The 23,060-nt window shown below is 39.4% G+C and overlaps 1 protein-coding gene and 1 long non-coding RNA gene across 2 annotated transcripts; one reads left to right on the top strand and one right to left on the bottom strand.

Moving 5' to 3' along the window:
• Positions 1 to 1,163: 1,163 nt before the first annotated feature.
• On the bottom strand, positions 1,164 to 3,494 carry LOC119991489. The gene is made up of 5 exons (XM_038837835.1): positions 3,010 to 3,494; positions 2,675 to 2,889; positions 2,107 to 2,414; positions 1,828 to 2,025; positions 1,164 to 1,742 (listed from the first exon to the last, which is right to left on the bottom strand). Exons 1-5 carry the CDS (start codon positions 3,492 to 3,494, stop codon positions 1,164 to 1,166), a joined length of 1,785 nt encoding a protein of 594 aa, XP_038693763.1.
• A 6,834-nt stretch (positions 3,495 to 10,328) lies between these two features.
• LOC119992319 lies at positions 10,329 to 12,289 on the top strand. Its single transcript, XR_005466334.1, has 3 exons — positions 10,329 to 10,464; positions 10,640 to 10,714; positions 12,242 to 12,289. It is a non-coding gene; the product is annotated as an uncharacterized LOC119992319 (long non-coding RNA).
• Positions 12,290 to 23,060: the final 10,771 nt, after the last annotated feature.

Raw genomic sequence — 23,060 nt, 5'->3', positions numbered from 1 at the left:
TTGGAATTCCTTATGAAATCGTTTGTGACAATGGATCTCAGTTCATAAGCCATAAACTTCAAGATTTCTGTAACACGTGGAAGATAAAGCTTTGCTTCTCATCACCAAGGCATCCACAATTGAATGGCCAAGCGGAAGCTACAAACAAAACGATAGTCAACACTTTGAAGAAGAGACTGGAAAACACAAAGGGAGCATGGGTAGACGAACTCCCAGGAGTTCTGTGGTCATATCGAACGACAGTGAGAACTTCAACAGGTGAAACTCTATTTTCTTTAACTTATGGAACTGAAGCAGTGCTACTAGTTGAAGTTGGCATTCCCACAGCACGATTTGAATGGAAGAAAGATGAAGAAAATAACATCGTTCTCACCGAAGAATTAGATATGCTTGAGGAACGACGAAATCTTTCATCTATTAGAACAACAGCTTACAAGCATCGGCTCGCAAAATATTACAACAAAACAGTCAACTTAAGAGCTTTTGATATTGGTGACTAGGTTTTACGCAAGGTTTTACGCAAAGTTTTCCAGAACACACAACAATTGAATTCTGGAAAATTGGGGGCCACATGGGAAGGACCGTACAGAGTCATAGAGGTCGTTGGCAATGGTGCTTACAAATTGCAAACCAGAAAAGGAAAGATACTTAACAACAGTTGGAATGCAAAACATCTCAGGTTATATCTTTCCTTAAATATATATATATATATATATATATATATATATATATATATATATATATATATAATATGTATATAGGGGTCTGGATGATGAGCCACTGAAATGTATATATTTTCTCAATCGAGTTGAATATATACATATATATGCTCAGCATATATAAGTGCCTGACAGGCCGCATTACATCACCCCCATCGTTCCATACTTAATTATTGTAGGATCTATCAGCATATTGGATAGAATGTCAGAGTTTGGGCGAAGGTCAAAGAGAAGAAGATTGATGCCCTCTAATCTCCCAAGAGGTCATGTACATTTAACTCTTTATTTGAGCACAATTTTATTTGCATTTTGTTTGCATCATAGTTAAAATTTTAAGCAGATAGTTAAAATCGTAAATCTCAATTAATAAGAAATATAAAAGAGTTAAGATCGTATTTAAGACTAACAGGGAAGATATAGGATTACAAAAGTTAAAATATAAGCTTAAACGTCGTCTTCGGCTTCAGAGGCAGAAGTTTGCGTTGCATCGATGACTTTGAATTCTTCATATTCTTTGATCATTCGATGAACTTCTTCCTCCTTTAAAGTTCCAGCCTTGTAGTGCATCATTACTTCTCCCAAAGCTTTGATTCTTTCCTTTCCAGCAGCAAGAGCACATTCTCCCTTGTAGAAATCAACATCTTCCTTTGATTCTGTCAGCTCATCCAATAGCTGATTCGCTTTCTCGATAGAAGCACTTAGCTCAATTTCACAATCTTTCAGGTTAGAACCAACTTCTTGCAGATCCTTCAATAATATCTCATTTTCTTGAAATTTGATCTTGAAAGCTGAAAGTTCCTCTTCCGTAACTTTCTGTTGCTGTATTATGTTGGACAATTGTCTGCCCTGATCTGTGAAATCAGTCTTCAAAGCAATATGCCTTCTGTCCAATTCATCGAACTTATCTTCAGCCTTCTTTAAAGCTTCAGAAGCAGCATTCTTCGTTTTTTCCAATTGAGCTTCGGCCTCCATCCTTAGCTTTACTTCCTCACTCAACTTTTCTACTTCTTTATCAATGTAAAGCTGAACCGACAAAGCCTGAAAGAAGAAGATGAAGGTTACTTTTAATTTAACATAGAAATATAAATAAATTAATTTTTGAAAATACCTGAAAAACATGAGAAATGCTGTAAATAGAAGCGTCTTCAAGAGTCAATTTAGGAGGGGTGAAACCGAGGGGATAAGCCAATTTATGCAAATCAGGAAATAACTCAGCAGGCCTCGAATAAAGAGGGATGTTAGGGATCGACATCTCAAAACTCCTTGCCGAAAGACTAGACGGAAGATCATCACCCGATAGTCTCAACTCTTTTTCAAGCAAAGCTCTCAGAGGTGAAACTGGATGAACTGGATCTTTTCCTTCTCTTCTCCCGATTTCCTCTCTTACTTCATCATCAGGAACCTGAATGATGTCATCGGCCTCCTTGCTCAATCCCGCACTTTCACCTACTGGAGAAGGAGACGATACCCTGATTTTCTTTTTCCTTATAAGTGTGGAATCACCATCTATGTCACCCTCAGGAATTTCAGAAGTCTCAGTTACTTCAGCAATTGTTCCTAACTCACTGTGAAGTCCCAAGATAGATTCATGTTTTCTCTTCGTCCTCTTCTCCTTAGAACTTTTCTGGACTTTCTTCTTTTCAGCAATCTCTTTAAGACTCAAAGGAACGATTACTCTTGGAGCCATATGGGGTCCTGTGAAAAATTGAAAAGAAATTAGAAGAAATAAGAAACAAAATCAAAATCGTAAATATTTCATCAACTTTCTTTCAAAAAGATACTTTGCGGAAACGAATTTCCAATCTCTTTCAAAATGAGGAACTGACTTTAAAAATAACTGGCAATTCCTCTGAGCCTCCTTAGTAATAGTTATCTTAGGAGATTTGCCTGCCATTAAAAAATAAATGTTCATAAAGAAATTAAATAAAAGTAAAGGAAAACTTAATTAATTATACCTTGAATTGTCCAAGAACTAGGAATAGCATCGTCATCCTCCAAAAGAGTTTCCTTTTTCACCAAGAAATATCTCTTTTGCCAGTTATGATCACTGGACGTCGTCCCAACAATCAAATTTTCCTTATCCTTTTTCGACAACATATATCTACCTACATCCTTTTTGTTTTCTTGCCAAGAGTAAGCAACAAGAAATTCGTGAAGACCAAAATTAAGACTGTATTTTGTACTTAAAGCTTTTAGAGATAGCAAAATACGCCAAGAATTAGGCATAAGTTGACAGGGGGCAACTCCAAAAAATTTTAACACAGACTTAACTAAAGGTCCTAAAGGAAACCTTAATCCACACCTTAATGATATAGCATATACTACAGTCCATCCAGGAAATTCATAAGAAGCTGATTCGCTAGAACCAGAGATTCGCATTTCTATTTCCTGTGGAATTCTGAATTCAACCCTAATATTATCTAAATCCTCTTCCGTTAATACAGAAGCAGGATCCTTGTCTACTATAACCTCATCCTCCAAAACTTTTTGAGTCTTACTTTTTGAACGAGTAGTTGGTAAAAAGCTAACCATAGATGAACTAATCATCCTTTGACCCGATACCCCTTCAGATTCATAGTAAGACGAAACCCTAATATTAGTGGATTGATCTCCTAATTCTTTTTCTGGTATATCACCTTCAGGAAATTCATCTTGAGTATCTATAATAGCCGGACATTCATTCGGAATGATTGAGGGACCGAAATTAGATTCGTCCCTTTCATTCTCTCGCTCAAACCTATCGAGGAATTCTTCAAAGGAGCCAAGCCAAGCCATAATCGAAAACTCGAAAAAGAAGAAGTTAAGAAACGTACCAAAAGTCGAACCGTGTCTTGAAAGTTTTTAAGATAGTGGGTGGTTACAGTAAACCCATTAAAAAACCCCCAAGGACTAAATAGTAAATTCAAAATTCAAAAGTTAAAACTCCTCGGAAATCGTTCTTCCACGAATTAATCAAAGCCGTTCGATCAAAAGTAACTTCTCGATAAGTGGCGAAAATGGCGGCGCTACATCATATCACTAAAAGGCCAGTTAGAATCGAAATACGATTCAACTTCTAAAGTTGCGCTCTTTTTCCTATAAATATACTGGAGAAAACCCAAAGAAACACCACTTCCAAAACAAAAAACTTCTACAGTCATGAGTTCTTCCAAGCTTCCTATCGAGCCTGAGTGCCGAAAAGTAATGTCCAAACCAACCAAGTCAGATGAAGGACCATCCGAAGTGGCAGAAGAATTTCAACAGTTGAAGCTATACCCCGACGGGTATGATCCTTATCCACATGTCTCCGATCTGTAAGATCTGCTGATATGTTTGGATAAATATCTCCATGTAGCAGAAAGAAGGATAATAGAGCTTACCCGGGCCTACAAATTGGCTGGAAGGTCACTTTATCGGCTTCAAGACATGTCAGAAAGTGCTGCTATGGAAGATGATCCTGAAAAGCTATGACAAGCTTTACAAAACATTAATCTTTTTATGAAGAATAATCTAGTTAGAATGCATCATGCCTTATGGCCAAGACCTTAAAAGCTTGAGCAATTTTAACTATTTATAAATACTATTCCATGTTTATCTCTGCCAAAGATAAAGTTCTTAGACAAACCCAGAATCTCCTCCTTGCATTCCAAATATTCAATTTCTGTCAAAGATGAAACCTTTAGGCGTAGCAAAAATCTCACCGGTAAAAGATGAAGCTTTACTAGAGGAAGACGAAGCTTTATTAGAGGAAGACGAAGCTTCCCAAAAATTCCAAAAATAATTCAAATCCAATAAATATCAATTCTGATCAATTAACCCTCGAGCAAACCAAAAGGCATTCCAACTCCTCAAGAAAAGACGTGGAGTAATGTCGCAACCGTCCATCTCCCCATTATCTATCACAACTTCCAAGGAAAAGGTAACTTCCTTCATATTCCATTCGCATAAATATTCAAAAGAAAGAATCAGCAGAAACCAATATTTTCCTCAAGAAATCTTCAAGGATGGATACTCCTAACTCTCCACCTGTGAAAAGATCTAGAACCGATGAAGGTTCTACTTCTAAAGAAGATGAAGATGGAAATGATCCTAGATTCAACCTCTCCCCTATAAGAGAAGATATATACGAGGATAATCACCAGAAAACCATCGAATCTCTGCAAAGAGCTCTAATGGAAACCAAAAGGAGACTTAAGAAAGCAACTGACAAAGTTCAAGACTACAGAAGACAACTTATGGTCTCAAAATACGCCATACAAGGTGTTCAATATATGTCATGGGGCCGACAAGCAAGTAGTCATGATCCAGATAAATTGCACGAAGCAATCACTGAGATCACAGTACAACTTGGTTCTGTTGTAGATGGAATAGACAGTGTTCTTTACACCCTAGAATAAAATTCCTATCCATTTTCCTTTTTTCCAAATTTTATTTCAGGAAAATTTCTATGAAATTCCATGTTATTTCCAAGGCGGGATATTTGAATTGTTTATTTCGAAATATGAAAAGACACCATGGTCTCTAAAAAACGGTGCAACCGTTTAGCTTCCCCACTTTTTCAGGAATAACTGCTTCTTTGAACGTGAACCTTTCATCCTTAAATACACGACGATAAGAAGGAGAAGACATTCCTGTTTCTTTCCAAAAAATCTCTCAAACACTCAACAAGATGAGTTCTTCTGACCCCACCCCTGTAAAAAGAGCATTGGATGAGAAAGAGAATCTCATTCCTTCAAAACGGGCAAGAAACGAAGACCCTTCATCTTCAGAAAAGGCAGAGGCCAAAGGAGAAGGTTCCACATCTCGAAACAACGACGAACTAGACGATTCAGTCGTTGAAATATTTGTAGTATCTGAAGAACTATACGAAGAAAATCCTCAAAACTCCATCAAAGGATTAAAAGGACTTCTTGAAGAAGCCGAAAGAAATCTGCAAAACGAGTACCAACGAAACCAATCTTATACGGATATGCTTCGAGCGGCCAGAGATGCGCTGAACAGAGTTCGCGATAATGCTTGGGGTCATTTACGAAATCAAAACGTTTATCGATTACAAGAATCTCTTTTAGATCTTGCAGCCCATGTTAGGAATGTAATGAATATCATAAACGATGTTATTCGTACCTGGGCTCGTTAAGAGTTATACCATTGCATATTTGTTCCCATGTATGAAGTATTTATGTTTTATTTTGACAAAGATATTCTCATTGTTAATCTCATTGCTCTGAAATTGCAATTACAGAAATACTTCAACAGTCAAAAAATGCAAAAACTGCAAACAAAGATGATGAGACGAAGAGCTTTGAAGAAGACGCAACCCCAAGCAAAACATTTTTAAGTTTAAATCAAACTTAAAAATAGGGGGCAAAGTGTAGGGGTCAAAGTCAACCTCAACAAATTATATGGGTCATGTTCAACCCAACAACAATAATAAAAGCCCAACAGAGGCTAGGGCCCCGAAGCCCAACAATAATAAAAGCCCAACAGAGGCTAGGGCCCAGAAGACCAATAACATAAAACAGCCCAGAACTTACAGTCCAAAAAGGACTTGTCTTACCAAGGCAGTACAAAGCCGATGCAAATAAGGCCGAACCAATAACTAAGGGACAAAGCCGAAGATAAGGCAGTTCCTCGTTAAATGGTGACAGCCTAAACTACTGCAAACTGCTGCAAACTACTCCAAACTACCGTAAACTCCTCCAAACTGCTATGAACTTCTCTAACTGCCACAACTGCTGGTAGCTGCTCAAGAAAAGCATAAAAGGAGTTCATTAGGAGGGTGGAAAGGAGATTGGGATTCGGAGGGGATTTTCTTACTCGCACTGTATTCACAAGTGATAAATAAAAAATACCATATCATTCTGCACCGTGGACCTAGGCTAAAAGCCGAACCACGTAAAATTTCTCTGTTTTGTCTTGTATTTGCCCATTCATTCTCCACAATTCGATTGTCGATAATTTAAGTAAACAATAGTGTATATAAATGGCGTTATATATAAATTGGATATTGATTTGAATTTTTGTTAATGTTTAAATGTACAACTTTGACCCATTTTGTGTTTGTTTGTTGGGCTTGGGACCATTTGGGTCGGAGGACATACTTAGAAGATTGGACCGGATTTGAGCAACGGGCCCCATGGGCAATATTTCAATTGTTGTATAATATTTGTATTTCTCATTTTATATTTGTCTTTTGTACATAATTGTAAAGTGTAACCTTTATAATAGTGTAGTGAAAAATAGTGAAAAATGCATACATGATATTATAGGGTGCTAGAAGCATATAGATACTAGGGATTGATTTTGTGAATGATGATTGCATTAGAATGCATGCTTAGGACTTTGATTTTTCACACTATGCCATGATGCTTAGACGTATGCTAGGATTGTTTGAATGCCATGAAAATAAATGCAACGCGTTAGTCATTAGAATTAATCCAAGCCGTCTCACTTTAATAAACACACCAAGATTAATTTACGGAACCTTTATGTTTTGTTTAAATACCAAGGAGCCTTCAAGATATTGGGGTTCCATTGGCATTCATCCAAAACATTTGGATTTCGTGGACCCGGAAAGCGAATATGTTTTTAAGGATTAGGAGAACTTATTTAAGGACCCAAAGGGGGGTTTAAAGATATTTGGCCCGTCCAATAGGCTTTAAATGGATTCTTTCTTTTCTCATGAAGAACATCATTGTGAGTAAGACTTAAATTGAACATTTCTCCTTGATTGTGGGCCCTTTTGGTACATCAACCAAGTCCCCAAAAAGTCTCTTTTCCAAAAATATCGAAACCCACTCAAAGTGGAATTTTTCATCCAGACTAAGCAAAACAAACCTCTTTGGCCAAGCCGGGAATGACCCCAATGATCCCGTGCACACCTTTTTTCAAATCATCCAAATCCACTCCAAGTGGAATTTTTATTCATCCTTGGCCATGCCGGGAATGGCCCCAATGATCCCGTGCACACCTGTTTTTCAAATCATCCAAATCCACTCCAAGTGGAATTTTTATTCATCTTTGGCCAAGCTGGGAATGACCTCAATGATCCCGTGCACCCTCTTTTCAGATCATCCAAATCCACTCCAAGTTGAATTTTTATTAATCTTTGGCCAAGCCGGGAATGGCCACAGTGATCCCGTGCACCTTTTTTCTTTAAACCACTCCAAGTGGATTTTTCATCACATTCACAATGAGATTTTCACAATTACAGCCAAATAGGAAAACATTCAAAGGTAACCGTTTTCGGGAGTTGTGGGGTGCCTAACACCTTCCCCATGCTCAATAGACCCCCTTGCCCATTTTTCTCGTAGACCAGAACGGGTGTGCAATAGCATCCTAAAAATCAATTGATGGCGACTTCATTGTTTTTCATGCCAGTTGCTTCAGAACATAAACACTAAAGAAGAGAGAGACCCAGCAATATGTAGGATATCCTGTACGATACTCCCCTCTTCATTGAGATCAATACGGGTCGACTGGATTCTTTCTACAACGCCCTTATCATCACTTATCACTGTGACCTCCTCTAGACCATACTCCATAGCCAGCTATACTCCCTCTCGGATTGCATACAGTTATGCTATCTCTACAGTTTGTAAGAGTCCTACCGGGACTGCTGATGCTGACACCAAGTTACCTTGATGATCACGTATGATGTTGCCAATAGCACACTCCTTTATATCTCTGGCACAGGCAGCATCCACATTCACATAAAACCTTCCAGGGGGAGGAGGCAACCAGCAAGTCTCCCCCCGTGATGAAGAGCTCTCCACTCGAAGCTGTCTACAAAGTGTATAATCCTCCAAGAAGCTGGGAATCTAGTCAAGCAGCCCTTCCAATTGCCTCCCTTTTATCTTGTGTATCATGCGATTACGATAATTCCAAACCTCCCAAGCCGACATCATAAAAAAATTAATAGCATCACTGGACATTGTCTTCTTCAATCGGATAAGACAATCTATAAAACTCCCATGCAAATTACTCCGTATAGACTCCCATAAATTATAAGTTTTCCAAGCCGGTTTGATAAGAGCACACTCAAATAATGCATGGCTTGTACTGTCCTCCGCAAAACCACTGTGCATCATTGAAAACATGGAACATGTTGTAAAGCAAGATTACCTCTCGTTGGGATAATGTCATGACAAGCCCGCCATATGAAAATTTTGACCTTCGGTGGAAGTTGTCTTGACCACAACCAGTTCCACCATTCCTTCTTCCAATCCATTGATGTTGAAGGTTCATAATTCTCTATCTCCACGACCAGATGATAGGCACTCTTGATTGAATATCTTCCCCTTTTATCAAAGTGCCAGCAGATCCGATCCATACACCTTCTATTTGGTCGTGGCAAACTCAATATTAAGTCTGCTTCAGACTGTAGAAAACTCGCATGGATCATAGCCTCCCAACGGTCTATGTAAGGTGGGAAGAAGACGCAAAAAGAATGTCTTTAATGCCTGCCAACGAAGATAGATGTGAAGATAAACGCCAGTGATTCAAATGGTAAATGGTGCCCTCGCAAGTCCGATAGGTCTGAGTACGACAAGAATTGCCCAGAGTACCCCCTCCGGATAGCCGAAGTTAAGGTTGTATCAGTATTGAAGAAAATGGGGAGCAACGTTAAATGGCCTATAAAGTGAGAGGGTGGCTTGCAAGAGTCTGAGATACGAGGTAGCTGATTTACTCAAGAAGGGTCACTTCAGAAATCTGCTATCCAAGAAGGCCAAAGCTATCTGGAACAAGAAAGTAGAGAGTAAATAAACGTCTCCACCGGAACCAATAGCAACTCTAAATGTGATCTCTAGAGGGTTAGAAATAAGTGGACTCTCCCACACCGCAGCAAAGCGACATGAGAAAGAGGCTGCGAACCCAGCGATCAAAATGGCATGAACACTCGGAACCTTAACCAATCGAGTACTAGTTTTCACAGACGACGAAGCCTCCAAACTTTTACACCCGCATCACGATGCATTAGTAGTTACGCTCCAGATTGCAAATTACAACATTAAGCGGATCCTAAACGATAATGGTAGTTCGGCTAACGTTATGTTTCTAGAAGCCTACAAGGGAATGGATTTAGATGAAACCCTGATCGTGCGTAGGTCTACGGCACTCGTCGGATTCAAAGGTGAGGTTAGCCACACATTGGGGGAAATGACTTTGTCAGTTTATGCTGATGGAATAAACAAATAGACCAAATTTTCGTTCTTGGACTCGCCATCAGCCTACAATGTTATTTTGGGTCGCCCCTGGTTACATTTTGTAAGTGTCGTGCCCTCCACTTATCACCAAGTGTTATGCAACCCGACAAAGAGTGGTGTTAAAGAGATTCTGGGTGATCAACATTCTTCCAGAAGCTGTTACCGAACATGTAATACCCCGTCTCTATAAAAAAGATAAAAGTAAAATAAAAATAAATAGGGACTTAGTTATAAAATAAATAAAAATGAGGGTACAAAGAATTTCAAAAGGGTTTAAAGGATATTTAAAAAAAATCAATTTAGGGTCAAAAGTAGAAAGGGGGAAAATATTGAGTTTTAAATAAATAAATAAATAAATAAAGAGAAAAGGGTGCAGTAGCACCCGATTCTCACAAAAAATAAATAAATAAAAGAATAAAAAAATAATAGAAGAGAAAAGGTGCTACTCCACCCGATTCTCAATTTTACAAAAAGACAAAAGGGTTGTCTTTTCCTTTTCTCTCCACCACCTCCGGCCAGCTGCTTTCGGCGACATTCCTACGAGTCTTTCGGCCGGTAAGGTACTCTCCTCTCTAAGACCACACACATGTTTCAATTTCTTACAAGAAAATAGAAGATTAAGGTAATTTTTGAACTTAGGGTTGTGAGTATAAGTGGGTTTTGGGGATTTTGATTCTTTGGGAGTTTTCTTTATTCAATAGCTCAAATTAGACTCTAATCATGTTGTATTACTAGATTCAAGTGTGGGTTTTGAATCAATTCTAGAGAAGAGTTTGATTTCTTGAATTGAAGACACTAACAAGTTTCAAGGTAAGTGTTATTAATTTTAATTGTTCTATTTAAGGTTGGGTTGACATGAGAAATAATATATGGTGGGATTAGATTGTTTAACCTTTGAATTTAAGGTAGAATGTGGATTTCTAAGAAATGGGTTGAATTTTAAAGTATGCAATGTGAGACTTGAGTGATTGGTGAATAGGGCTGTTATTGGTACGGTTACCGTTACCAATTACGGAATACCGTTACCATACCAATTCTTTTGGTAACTCAAAAAATGTTACCGTTACCGTTACCGGAAGAGTCGGTATACCGATGGTCGGTATACCGATCGATCGGTAATGGTAAGTCGGTAATTGGTAAATTTACCAATTCTTAAAACCTATTTAAAAAAGAGAAGAAAAAAAAGCATTTATGCTTAAGAGTCATTGTATGAGACTATAACACTTTGATCTTGTATACAATACCAATAATAAAATTGATAGATTAATGAGAAGGATCATTGTGCTACATGTGAATCAGAGAAAAGACCTATCAATCGGAGAAAAAAAGAAAGGAGAATTCACATAACATTATTCCAATAATCTATAACAGAAAATCTTTCATTTCATTAATTTCTAATATTTTTAGTATCCGAAGTGTTTTAAACTCCACAGTAGGAAAGCTAGAAGAAACAAGATAAATAAAAGATAAAAGACCATAATGGAAAGAGAGAAGAAAAGCCTGTAATCAATACCAACAAAGCATTTTGTTATGTAACAAACACTGCTTTAAAGTTAATGAAATTGCTACGAGTGATATATAAATGATAACACTAAAAATAATCAATGGTCTAGATTAAATTAGATTAATCTAATAATCATAATTAAATAAAATAAAACTAAAACTAAAAATAATATTAATATATATGTCGGTAATCGGGAAATTTACCGGTTTTGAACTTTGCTTACCGTTACCGTTACCAAAGTCATCGGTAAATTTACCGTACCGAACAATTGGTAACGGTATACCAATCTTTTGCTATTTTCGGTAACCAATACGTCGGTAATGGTATACCAATGGATAATTTACCATACCAGTAACAGCCCTATTGGTGAATATGGAAATTTAATGAAGTTTATTTTATTGAATATGTTAGTGAATTTACGTGGAGTATACGTTGCATTTGTGGTAAGAATTTGCAATTCGCTTTGAGGTAGGGAAATTCCACCCTTTGCTATTCTCTTTGAATATGTCTTCTATTGAGAACGTTATCTTTTCTCATTATTCATTATGATTCTTTCTCGCCTTGATTGCACCTAAGGGAGAGCACCACTTCGTGATTTCTTCGTTGTATGATTTGAGTTATATTGCATACCCTACTTGTTCAATCTTCCATTGAGCATGAATTATTCTTGAACATGCATCATGTAGTATATATATATATGTAGGTTGTATGTATATCCTATTGCATCGCCATGTTGGACACGCATTGTAGTTGCATGGTAGATGTCGGGTATGGACCCTTATATCTCCTAGGTTTGACTGATGTGAAATGTGGAATGTCGGTGGGCCGTTCAGGGTTCCTATGAGTACGAGAATGCCGGTGGGCCGAGTCAGGATTCCATATGTGCTCGAAGCACCATGCGATGATGTCGTTGGGCTGTTCAGGATCTCGATATGTATAGGGATGCCGGTGGGCCAAGTTAGGATCTCGTATGGTGTGGTTATCCACTTGTGTTGGTGTATATGATGTTAGCTATCATATTGTTTCATTTGTGCATTTCTTTATTATTTCAGCCTTATATTATTCACTTACTATTTAGTATTCCCTACTGGGCCTTTCGCTCACCCTTTTCCTTTTCCTTATTCCCTCCTCACAGGTGAGTCTAGTTCCAGTACCAGGGTTGCGGATCAGGAGGAGCGTGCGTGACATGGATAGGCCCTTGAAAAGTAATAGGACTAGATGGTTCTAGAATTTGATTATGTTACTAGTATTTTGTCATACTTGTTTTTCTTGTTTGAGACATGTTGTGTGATACCTCAATTCGATGGTTGGATGGACGGTTGGGAGGGTGCTCTTTTGATCGAGACTCCCGAATTGGGTTTGTAGACTTCGTGTCCTGATAATTGATTATGCATGCAGGATTGCTCTTTACATTGGTTGTTTGATTATACATGTTATTGTGTGTGGAAATTTATGTGTGATTGTTAGGTGGCATGAGGCCCTGCTTAGATTTGAGAATTTATTGATGATATGATTTGTTAGGTGGCCTGAGGCCCTGCTTAGATTTGAGATTTTATTTGTGATATGAATTGTTAGATGGCCTGAGGCCATGCCTAGGATTGAGAATGTAATTGTGATATTTGATGCGTATTGACTCCAAGTTGGCATCCTCCATAATAGGGGAGGTGCTGCCGAAATTTTCGGTGACTTAATGATTGAATTAATTAGGAGATTGATTAAAATGATACCAAAAGTAACGCATTCCGAGTCGGGGCGTTACATTTTGGTATCAGAGCTAGGTTCCGTGTCTTAGGGACCTAAGGTTATGGGCAGTGAGACTCCAAGCCATGTCACGATCTCCATTAATCTGATATGTTTCTTTATTCCCGTAAATCCTCGTATAACTTATGTTGATAAGTTTTTGTGTTTGTGTATTTGTGTGATATAAATGTATACACGTAAAGGTTTTTGCTAAGATTAGTCCCATTGTGAGGGATGCGGTGGAAGACGAGGCTCAGTGAGTGCTCAATCATTCGAGACAGGATAGGGATAATGCAAGAGAAAATAAGTCAATTCTTGGCCCAACATTATGATTGCTTTGCATGATATCAGGAATAGACCCGGATGTCATTATGCACCAACTTAGAGTCGACCTTGAAGATCCACCGATCAGGCAAAAGAGAAGGAAGTTTGCCCCCGAGCATAATAGAATAATCAATGAGGAAGTTCAAAAGTTGATAGATAACAGCTTCGTAAAAGAAGTGCAATACCCCGAGTGGTTGACCAACGTCGTTGTTGTGAAGAAGAACGGAAATTAGAGAGTGTGCATTGACTTCACTGATCTTAATAAAGCATGCCCTAAGGATCCATTTCCGTTGCCGCACATAGACATGATGGTAGACGCGACAGCCAGACACGAGCTTTTGAGTTTTATGGATGCCTTTTCTGGGTACAACCAAATCCTCATGCATCCAAAAGATCAGGATAAGATGACATTCATTACGGAAAGAGGTGTTTAATGCTATAAGGTGATGTCGTTTCGCTTGAAAAACGTCCTAGCCACCTATCTGAGATTAGTCAACAAAATGTTCTACAAGTACTTGGGGGACACCATGGAGGTCTGTATCGACGACATGCTGGTAAATTCCTTGGTAGCAGAACGACATCTTACAACATGAAGCTGAACCCCACCAAGTGTTCCTTCGGGGTGGCGTTTGGGAAGTTCTTGGGCTACATGATAACGCAGTAAGGTATAGAAGCGAGCCCAGATCAGATCTAGTCTATTCTGAACATCCCCTCCCCAACATGCATCAAAGATATTCAGATACGTAATGGGATGGTAGCAACACTCAGTCGTTTTATTTCCAAATCATTGGACAAGTGTCGTCACTTTTTCTTAATCTTGAAAAAGTCAGCTAGTTATGAGTGGACACCAGTGTGCGAGGATGCTCTGCAGCAGTTGAAGGCATATCTTACTTCCCCTCCTTTGTTGTCAAAGCCGAAGACTAGAGAACAATTGTTTATCTATCTTGTCGTTTTTGAAGTGGCGGTCAGTGTAGTCTTAGTCAGGGAGGAAGAGAAAAATAGTCGTCGATATATTATGTAAGCTAGAGTTTGTTAGATGCCAAGACCCACTACAACTTACTTGAGAAATTGGCATTAGCTTTGGTGGTGGCGGCCAGGAAGCTTAGACCATACTTTCAATGTCATTCAGTTGGGTTGTAATGAATTTTCCTCTTAGGAACATCTTGCACAAGCCTAAGCTTATCAAAAGAATAATCAAGTGGACAGTAGAGTTTAGTGAGCATGATATCTCGTATCAGCCCAGAACAGCCATGAAGTCACAGGTGTTTGCAAATTTTATAGCTGATTTTGCTCTGATGGCGTAGTCTGAGGCAGATAAAGAATTACTTTGCATGCAGAACGAGCGCCCAGTGCTTGGAGTCTATATGTGGACAGCTCCAGCAACATTTTAGGACAGTGGTTTGGGAGTTGTCTTGATTTCTCCAGAAGGAAGTATCATTCATAGAGCAATCAAATGTGGTTTCTATACAACTAATAATGAGGCAGAGCATGAAGCTTTGGTCATCAGTTTGACGCTTGCCATAGAACTTGGGGTGACAAACTTGAAGGTTCATTCGGATTCACAGTTGATAATGAACTAGTCACTAGGCTCTTACCAAGATAAAGACCCCCACAATGACATGTTATTTTGAGTTAGTAAAGGAACTGCAATTGGGTTCGGAGAGTTTACTATAACTCAGATTCTGCGTGCAAAAAAATCATAGGCTGATGCACTCGTCAATCTTGGGTCGCCAATCCAGACCACTCAAGGCCAGTCAATCCCCTTGGTCTATCTAAAATGGCCATCGATCAAAAGGGAGGAAGATCCAGAAGAGCAGAATACTATCGAAGTCCTTCCAATCAGCCAGACCTTACGTGGATGACCCCATTCATCCAGTATATTACTAAAAGGACCCTACCATCAGACAAAAATGAGGCAAGGCATCTGGTAGCCAAAGCAGTATGATACACCATGTATGATGGATAGCTATACAAAAAGTCTTTTGTGGGTCATCTATTGTGCTGCGTTAGTCCAGAGCAAGCCCAATATGTCCTTACGGAGTTATATGAGGGGGAATGTGACAACCATTCAAAAGGCAGAAACTTGACACATCGTGCTTCGACAACTGGTTACTACTAGCCCACTATGAGATCGGACTCGATTGAGTATGTCAAGCAGTGTGACAAATGCCAAAGATTTGCTCAAATCCGTCATCAACCTCCAGAAAAGCTCACTCCAATCGTAGCGCCCCTAGCCTCTCATGAAATGGGGAATGGATATAGTTGGTCCCTTACCTAAGGCTTCAGGACAACGACATCACTAAATGGATAGAAGCTGAGGCTTACTCGTAGATCAAAGACTCTAATGTTAATAAGTTTTTTTGGAAGAACATTATCTGCAGGTTTGGTGTACCCAAGGAGATTGTGATGGACAACGAGCTGTAGTTTACTAGCCATAAATTTCAAGAGTTCTATGCCAATTGGGGAATAAAAGTAAACTTCGTGACGCCAAGACACCCACAGTGTAATGGGCAAGCCGAGGCATCGAACAAGACGTTAATTAAAACCCCAGAGAAGCGCTTGGAAAAAGCCAAAGGGGGCCTGGGCTGACAAGTTACCAGAGGTGCTATGGTCTTACAGGACTACTGCTCGAACTCCAACTGGAGAAACTCCTTTCTCTCTTGCATATAGGTCTAAAGCGGTGATACCAGTCGAAGCTGATCTCCCTTCTGTAAGGTTCCAGTGGGCAAACGAGTAGTTGAAATGGCAAGAGTTGAATGATCAATTAGATATAGTTGATGAACTCAAAGACCAGACACTCACAAGAACTGCTGCATATCATGACAAAGTGTCTAGACCCCTTATTGTTGCTTTGAACGCGGGACTTAACAGTTTAGGTGCCAGGAATGACAAAACGTGGAAACACACAAAAATCTGATCGTCTAGGTGCCAACTCAAATAAGTCTTTCCAATTAAGGTAACTTTTCTTGTTGTTATTATTTTTTCTTGCCTACTATAATGAGGTTATGATATCCCCTGGCTTATGCCACATTAATATTTCGTTCTTTAGCTTGGTGATGGCCATAATCACTCAGGGTTCTATCATTTAGATAGCAAGAAGAAATAACATAAAGTAATTTTAAAGTCAATAGAAATAAATTAAAATCCAAAAATTTTATTAATGAAGGGAATGCCTGCTGGACCAAAGAAATATTTTAGGAATTTCCTAAGACCGAAAGCTTAGGCTATCGCTCATCTTGTCTAGGATATCCTTGATCAAGACAAAGAGATCCAGGAGGGAATCTTGTAGCTTCTGAGGATCCTTTTCCATAGCATTTTTCTCAGCCATGCTTTGAAGTTGGGATAGTGCGCTCCCAACTGTCTCCAAAGCTCTAGTGAGCTCTGCAATGCGCTCTTCAACGCTTTCAAGGTCCTCATTCATATCTTTCAGATCCTTCGTTAGGTCAGCTATATGCTTGTTAGGGTCCCATTTATACTCGGCCATGGTATATAGGGGACCGTTGTCCTTTTTCTCTCCCCTGCCAGGCATACGTGAAGAACTCATGGTTTGAAAAGTTTTCCTTACTCTTCTCTGTGAAAAAGAAATGATCCTTTTCTTTTTCTTTGTCCTCCTTTTACTCTCGTTTCATGCTTAATATAGTGGAATGTCACATTAACTCCTCCTAGGTAATCTAACATATTTAAATAACTAAATTAAATTCCCTCTAGTTACCAAAGAGCTTAAATTAAATTAGTTAATGGGAATTCATGACAATCTCCCCTAGTTAATGTAACCTCTTTATCCCAAGAGCCGTTTAGAAAAAATTCAGTTACCAAAGAGCCACAATTAACTCTTACCACAAATTTCCCTAAAATACAATTAATATCGTTTAGAAAAGTCTTAGATCTGCATTAAATGCTTAATACCCAAAAATAAGTCATCCTTGAATAATTTCTTGGAGATACCCAAAAACATGTGGTAAAAACAATCTGCACACTCCACAACACAACTAATTAACAGTTTAAATCTGAATCCTACGTCTATAGTAGCATTCTAACTTAAACTGGGGGACAAGATAAATAATAGGAAATCATAATTTATAGGAAATCACAATTTGTAGATAGAAATTTACACTATAAGCAAAATTGTCAGGAATTTTAAATTCCAAAAACTTCAGTCCAAACTTCACAGAAACTAACGTCAATTATAGTTCAAACATGAGATTAATAAACTGTAACTGACATTCAAAAAAGAACGATTCAGGATGAACTAAGTAATAGGTGCGAAATCAACCCTGCTTTCTGCACCACCTTTCTCTTGCTCATTGGCGACCATGGGGAGATTCTCCTTTTCTCCAGCTGATAGGTTTGTAGTTTCAGTCACCAATGTTTCAGGGTTGACAGGAGGAACGTTGCCCCCTACCGCTTGTTGATCAGTTGGAATCTCACTTTCAACGACATGCTAACCAATAAGAATTTGCAGCTCAACGCGAGCTTCATCTCCTCCAACTTTAGCAACAGTTGGGATCTCGATTTATGGCACTGGCGGCCTAGCAACACCAACCTTCAATTGCTCATTATGAGGAGTCTCAATGCTCTCCTGTGGCGGCGTTATGCCTTCTCCACTCTCGGGTTCTACATCATCAATGACCTAATTTTCATTTGGTTGATAGTGGTTCAACACCATAGCAGCCTGTTTAAGCATGAAGACCACATCCCACTGGTGGTGTTTGTTCTCCTTATACTAGGTCAGCAGTTTGAACCTCTCCATGACCTTACCGACACCACCTATGGCCCCAAGCTTGACTATATAATCATCTTGGATTTTCATGGCCAGCGCCACATTTTCAGCCGTCTTTTAGCGCTGAGAAGCTAAGGACATTTTCAGCTGATCCCTTTATCTTGCAATAGACGCCAATTCGGAGGATCATTTCTTGATATCCTCCTCTATACCTTGTAATTTTCCTTCCAGCTCCTCCAACCGGTTGGTAGCGCCCTGCCAGTAGTTCTGATAAAACTTGGCATCGCTATCAAATTATGAAATCCTCAACTCATACTAGTTGGCCTTCCTAGTGTTATCATACAACCTTTTCTCCAAAACGCTCTGCCTTTCAATAGAGCGCACTACTTGCCACTTGAGCAGACGCCTTTGAGCTTTTCTTCTTCTAATTCTCCAGCTCCGTCCTCAACCCCCTAGTGACAATATCAGCTTTGGATAGTTTTTCTTCCAGAGACTTCACCAAGCCTTCAAGCTTTTCTTTTTCAGCCCTCTCTCTAGCTAACTCGTCAATGACATTCTCCCCAGACCTCAGCACACCTTGTAAAGCTTGCATTTCCATAAAAAGTATAAGTACAAGCAATAAACAGGCGAAGAGATCTTCCGTAATATACTAAGAAATTACATAAAGGAACTCACAGTGAAATAATGCGTCACTGAATAATTGAACTTGCTAGGCAAAGGCATGGCATCTAACTTCTTGGCATGCTCTGGGAAGACAAACTTCCTAACGCCCACTGGAGGCAAAATGCGAGCAGAAGTCGCTGAAAGCGATTTGGGAACCCATAATGAAATCTCTTCCATCTATTTCCTTGTTACATCTAGTCTGACCTGAGGTCGGACGTCCACTTCCCCCTCAGGCATTCCAACTCCTGACCCGCTAATCGCGATACTATCTTTAGCAGCACCGATTTCCATGGTCTCCTCGATGAGATGAGCCTCACTGGGGTCAAACTACCCACGATCTTCAGTCTCTATGACCTCTTTAGGATTAGGCATGATAAACCCTCCATCCTTAGACACCCTGATATTTGGAGAGGTTAGGGAAACCGATTACCAATTGAGAAATAGTAATTAGGGATTAAGGGACCAAATGAGTTGAATTGGATAAGGTGAGGTGAAATTAATTACCCTAGTATTCTCCTTCCTTGGTTTACAATTGTGTTGAATTGTGTTTTCTTAATTGCCTTCTCAAATGCTCTTTTGCTATTGGATTTAGAGTAGTTAAACACAAAACCAACCACAAATCCTTTTTACCCAATTTACATAGTTGTTGTTTAATTTGATATTGATTTTGATTGCCAACACATCCCTAGTGGAAATATACTCTCTCATCACTTTATTACTTGTGCGATTTGTGCGCTTGTAAATATATCACATCAAGTTTTTGGCGTATCACGTAAAGTTTTTCGCATTTGTCGGGGATTGAGACAATTGGTTTGTGTCAAATTAGGTTTTCAATTGTGTTAATTAGTTTTTAATTCTTGCAAAAATTATTTCTCTTGCATGAGCTTAGGGAGACGGACTCTTAATTCAGAATTGATTAATTTAGATTTGGAAATTGAGAGGACACTTCGCAATCTTAGGCGAGATCGTACTAATAATCTAGTGGAAGGCATGGGTGACAATTTAGCAAGGAGGAATGTTGGTGAGCTCGACGGGGGCTTAAATGTGAATGAAGGCAATGGTAATGGTGGAGGTGCTAATGGAAGAAACGGTGGCGAAGAGGTGGAAAACCCTCCTAGGCAATTTGATTCTCGCTCTCTTGAGGATTGTGCTAGGCCTACTTGGGATACATCTCCTTCAAGCATCCGATATCCTCCCATCAATGCCACTAATTTTGAGATTAAGCCGGCTATCATCAACATTATCTCTAATTCTGTAGTTTTCTATGGTCTTCCTAGTGAAAAGCCCAATGTTCATCTTCGCTCTTTCTTGTATGTGTGCACTACTTTTCGGATTAATGGAGCTTCGAAGGATGCTATCTTTTTGAGGTTATTCCCATTCTCTTTGAGGGACAAGGCTAAGGGGTGGTTGATGTCCTTGCCTCCCAATTCTATCACCACTTGGGATGAGACGGCGGAGCAATTCTTGGCAAAGTTCTTTCCTCCGACCAAGGCGATGTAAATTAGGACGGATATCATATCCTTTGCTCAAAAAGATATTGAATCCTTTTATAAGGCTTGGGAGCGCTTTAAAGGCATTATTCGAAGTTTCCCAAAGCACGGACTTCCAGAATGGGTGGTTTATCAAGCCTTCTACAATAGGTTGAGTATGCATACCAAGAAAACTATTGATGCAGCTGCTGGAGGTTCATTTATGACTAAAAATCAAGATGAGGCTAGGGAATTACTTGATAAAGTGGCCAAGACCACTAACTCTTCGTCCTTGGTGAGGGGGAACCTAAAGCAAGAAGGAAGTTATAGAGATAATGAAGTTATGTCTACCTTAGCTATTATGGCTAAGAAAATTGATACATTAACTGTAAATCAATCTCAAGGGATACATGCTATGCAAAGCACACCTTCCTACATTTCTTACGATTATTGTTGTGGACGCCATCCTATGGGGGAGTGTCTTATTACTTATTCATCTAACTCTAGTGAGCAAGTGAATGTCATTGGTGGAGGCAACTCTAATTGACCCTGCAATGATCCTTATTCCAATTCTACACTTCAGGATTTAGGAATCATCCCAACTTCTCTTGGAGCAATACTCAAAATGTGTAAAATCCTTAACATCAAGTGCAACCCCAAGAGAAGAAGCGAGATCTTGATGAAATTCTTGGTAAACTAGCCAGTGCTCTTGAAGCTCTTACAACTCAAACCACTATTTCCCAGAACCAAGGAGCTTCTATAAGGAATCTTGAAGTGCAAATGGGGCAACTTGCTAATGCTCTCTCATCTAGGGAGAATGGTGGTTTGCCTAGTCAACAGAAAGTAAATCCTAAATGGAAGGAGCAATCTTTTGCCATTACTCTTAGGAGTGGAACTGTAGTAAAAATGCTGCTGGTCTAGATGCCAAAAAAGATGACAATTTTGCAGGATGAGGAGAAGTGCAGGAAACTAGGGGAGACGAAAGCTGAAAACTGTCCAGCAATGAGAAAGATGTGCCTACCCGCTATGTTATGGAATTAGATTGGCCAGATAGCTCACTTCCAGCTCCTCTAGTTAAAGCTTATGTGCCTCCAATTTCATTTCGTCAAAGGTTAAAGAGCACCAAGAAAAAGGATGATCAATTCTCCAAGTTCTTGGAGGTATTCAAAAAGCTTCAAGTGATCTTCCCTTTGCTGAGGCCTTAGAGCAAATTGCTAGCTATGCCAAATTCATGAAGGAGATCCTATCTAAGAAGCAGAGGTTGAAGGAGCATGAAAAGATACAATTGACCGAAGAATGCAATGCCATTGTGCAAAGAAAGCTCTTAATCAAGCAAGATGATCCGGGAAGTTTCACAATCCCATGCACCATTGGAAGTACCTTGATTGAAAGATCTTTCTGTGATCTTAGAGCTAGCATAAATTTGATGCCATTGTCAGTTGCCAAACAAATTGGGAACCACGGTATCTTTGCAAATGGAGGATAGATCAATCAAGTACCCTCTTGGCATAGTGGAGGATATTTTAGTGAAGGTGGGTGAGCTCATGTTCGCGGTTGACTTTCTCATGTTAGATATTGAGGCCAACCCTACTACTCCCATAATCTTGGGAAGGCCATTCTTTAGCACCGAGAGAGCCTTGATTGATGTAGAAAAAGGGAAGCTTACTTTGAGAGGTGCGGGAGGTAACCAAATCACTTTTAAAGTATTTGGAACTAGGAGGCATGCAAAGATTTCTTAACAATGCCTCCAAGTGGATCATATTGATATGGTCATCCCCGATAAGCTTGTGAAAGAAACTCCACATATTCCTAGGACTTCATGGTCGACACCTTCTATATCAGCCCCAGGCTTGATTTCAATGGACTTGTGGATCTTGTACATCTCCCTCAAATAGGCCATATCACTCAACGCTATAGTCGATTTGGGATTCAACTCCTTTGACAACAGAGGCCCTTCCATATACACATTCCCCTCTACTTCACTGATAGCGTTAGTCCTTAACTCTGCCTCTTCCATAGTTTCCCTCGATGAAACACTAGCCTCTGCTTCATTACCACCAGCCTTTGTTTCGTTACCACCAGTCTCTATTCCATCATCACCACCCTTTGTGCCTCTAACCCAGACCATGAGAAGTTCACACTAGGTTCTTTCTCACCCTCCAAGTCACCAATGAAAGCCCTATCGATTCCGAACCTTTCCTCATTCTCAGAGTCACCTTCGCTTGATCGAGCCATTCTGAAATTATAATCCAAAGCAAAGAGAACAAGGATTACCTTTGAACAAACGGTCTCAGAAATCGCTTCCTCTTGAACTCTGTGTGACGGCAAGAAAACTCTTACTCAAATGGCAAAAGTACTGGCTAAACTTCAGACCCCAGTTTAAAAGATGCACGAAGTGACGCTAATGTAGTGACGTGACTCATCCAAAGACAACCTTAATCATCATGTTTCACGGTTCACGAAACGTTTTCCCCCAAGAAACGGAGGACGTATTTTCAAAAAACATATCAGACCATTTAATGCCCGCCGTTTCATTTTAACATGTGGCATTAAAAAACTCTTTGTACTTGCTTTTACTAAAAACACACGCTCAATCATGTAAGTGGGACCCCAAACCTACCATGTAGCAAAGTCCAATGTCTGCTGCAAAGAACCTCAATTTCTACATAGTTTCATTTAATGAAATATCATTGTCGAAACGTTCAAGGCTCTGCCCGTTGACAAACATGATCACGT

This window comes from Tripterygium wilfordii, chromosome 22 (assembly GCF_013401445.1).
Source record: "Tripterygium wilfordii isolate XIE 37 chromosome 22, ASM1340144v1, whole genome shotgun sequence".
NCBI classification, from domain to species: Eukaryota; Viridiplantae; Streptophyta; class Magnoliopsida; order Celastrales; family Celastraceae; genus Tripterygium; species Tripterygium wilfordii.
Note: the sequence above shows the minus strand (reverse complement) of the source record. Positions and strands in the feature narration are given on the sequence as shown.

Bases quoted from the DNA above. Each gene is read 5' to 3' on its own strand.
- LOC119991489 (XM_038837835.1), bottom strand. From the start codon at position 3,494: ATGGCTTGGCTTGGCTCCTTTGAAGAATTCCTCGATAGGTTTGAGCGA. The intron at 2,415-2,674 runs GTATAATTAATT...AATTTTTCACAG, and splicing joins TAGTTCTTGGACAATTCAAG to GACCCCATATGGCTCCAAGA. The intron at 1,743-1,827 runs GTATTTTCAAAA...TTGTCGGTTCAG, and splicing joins GCATTTCTCATGTTTTTCAG to CTTTACATTGATAAAGAAGT.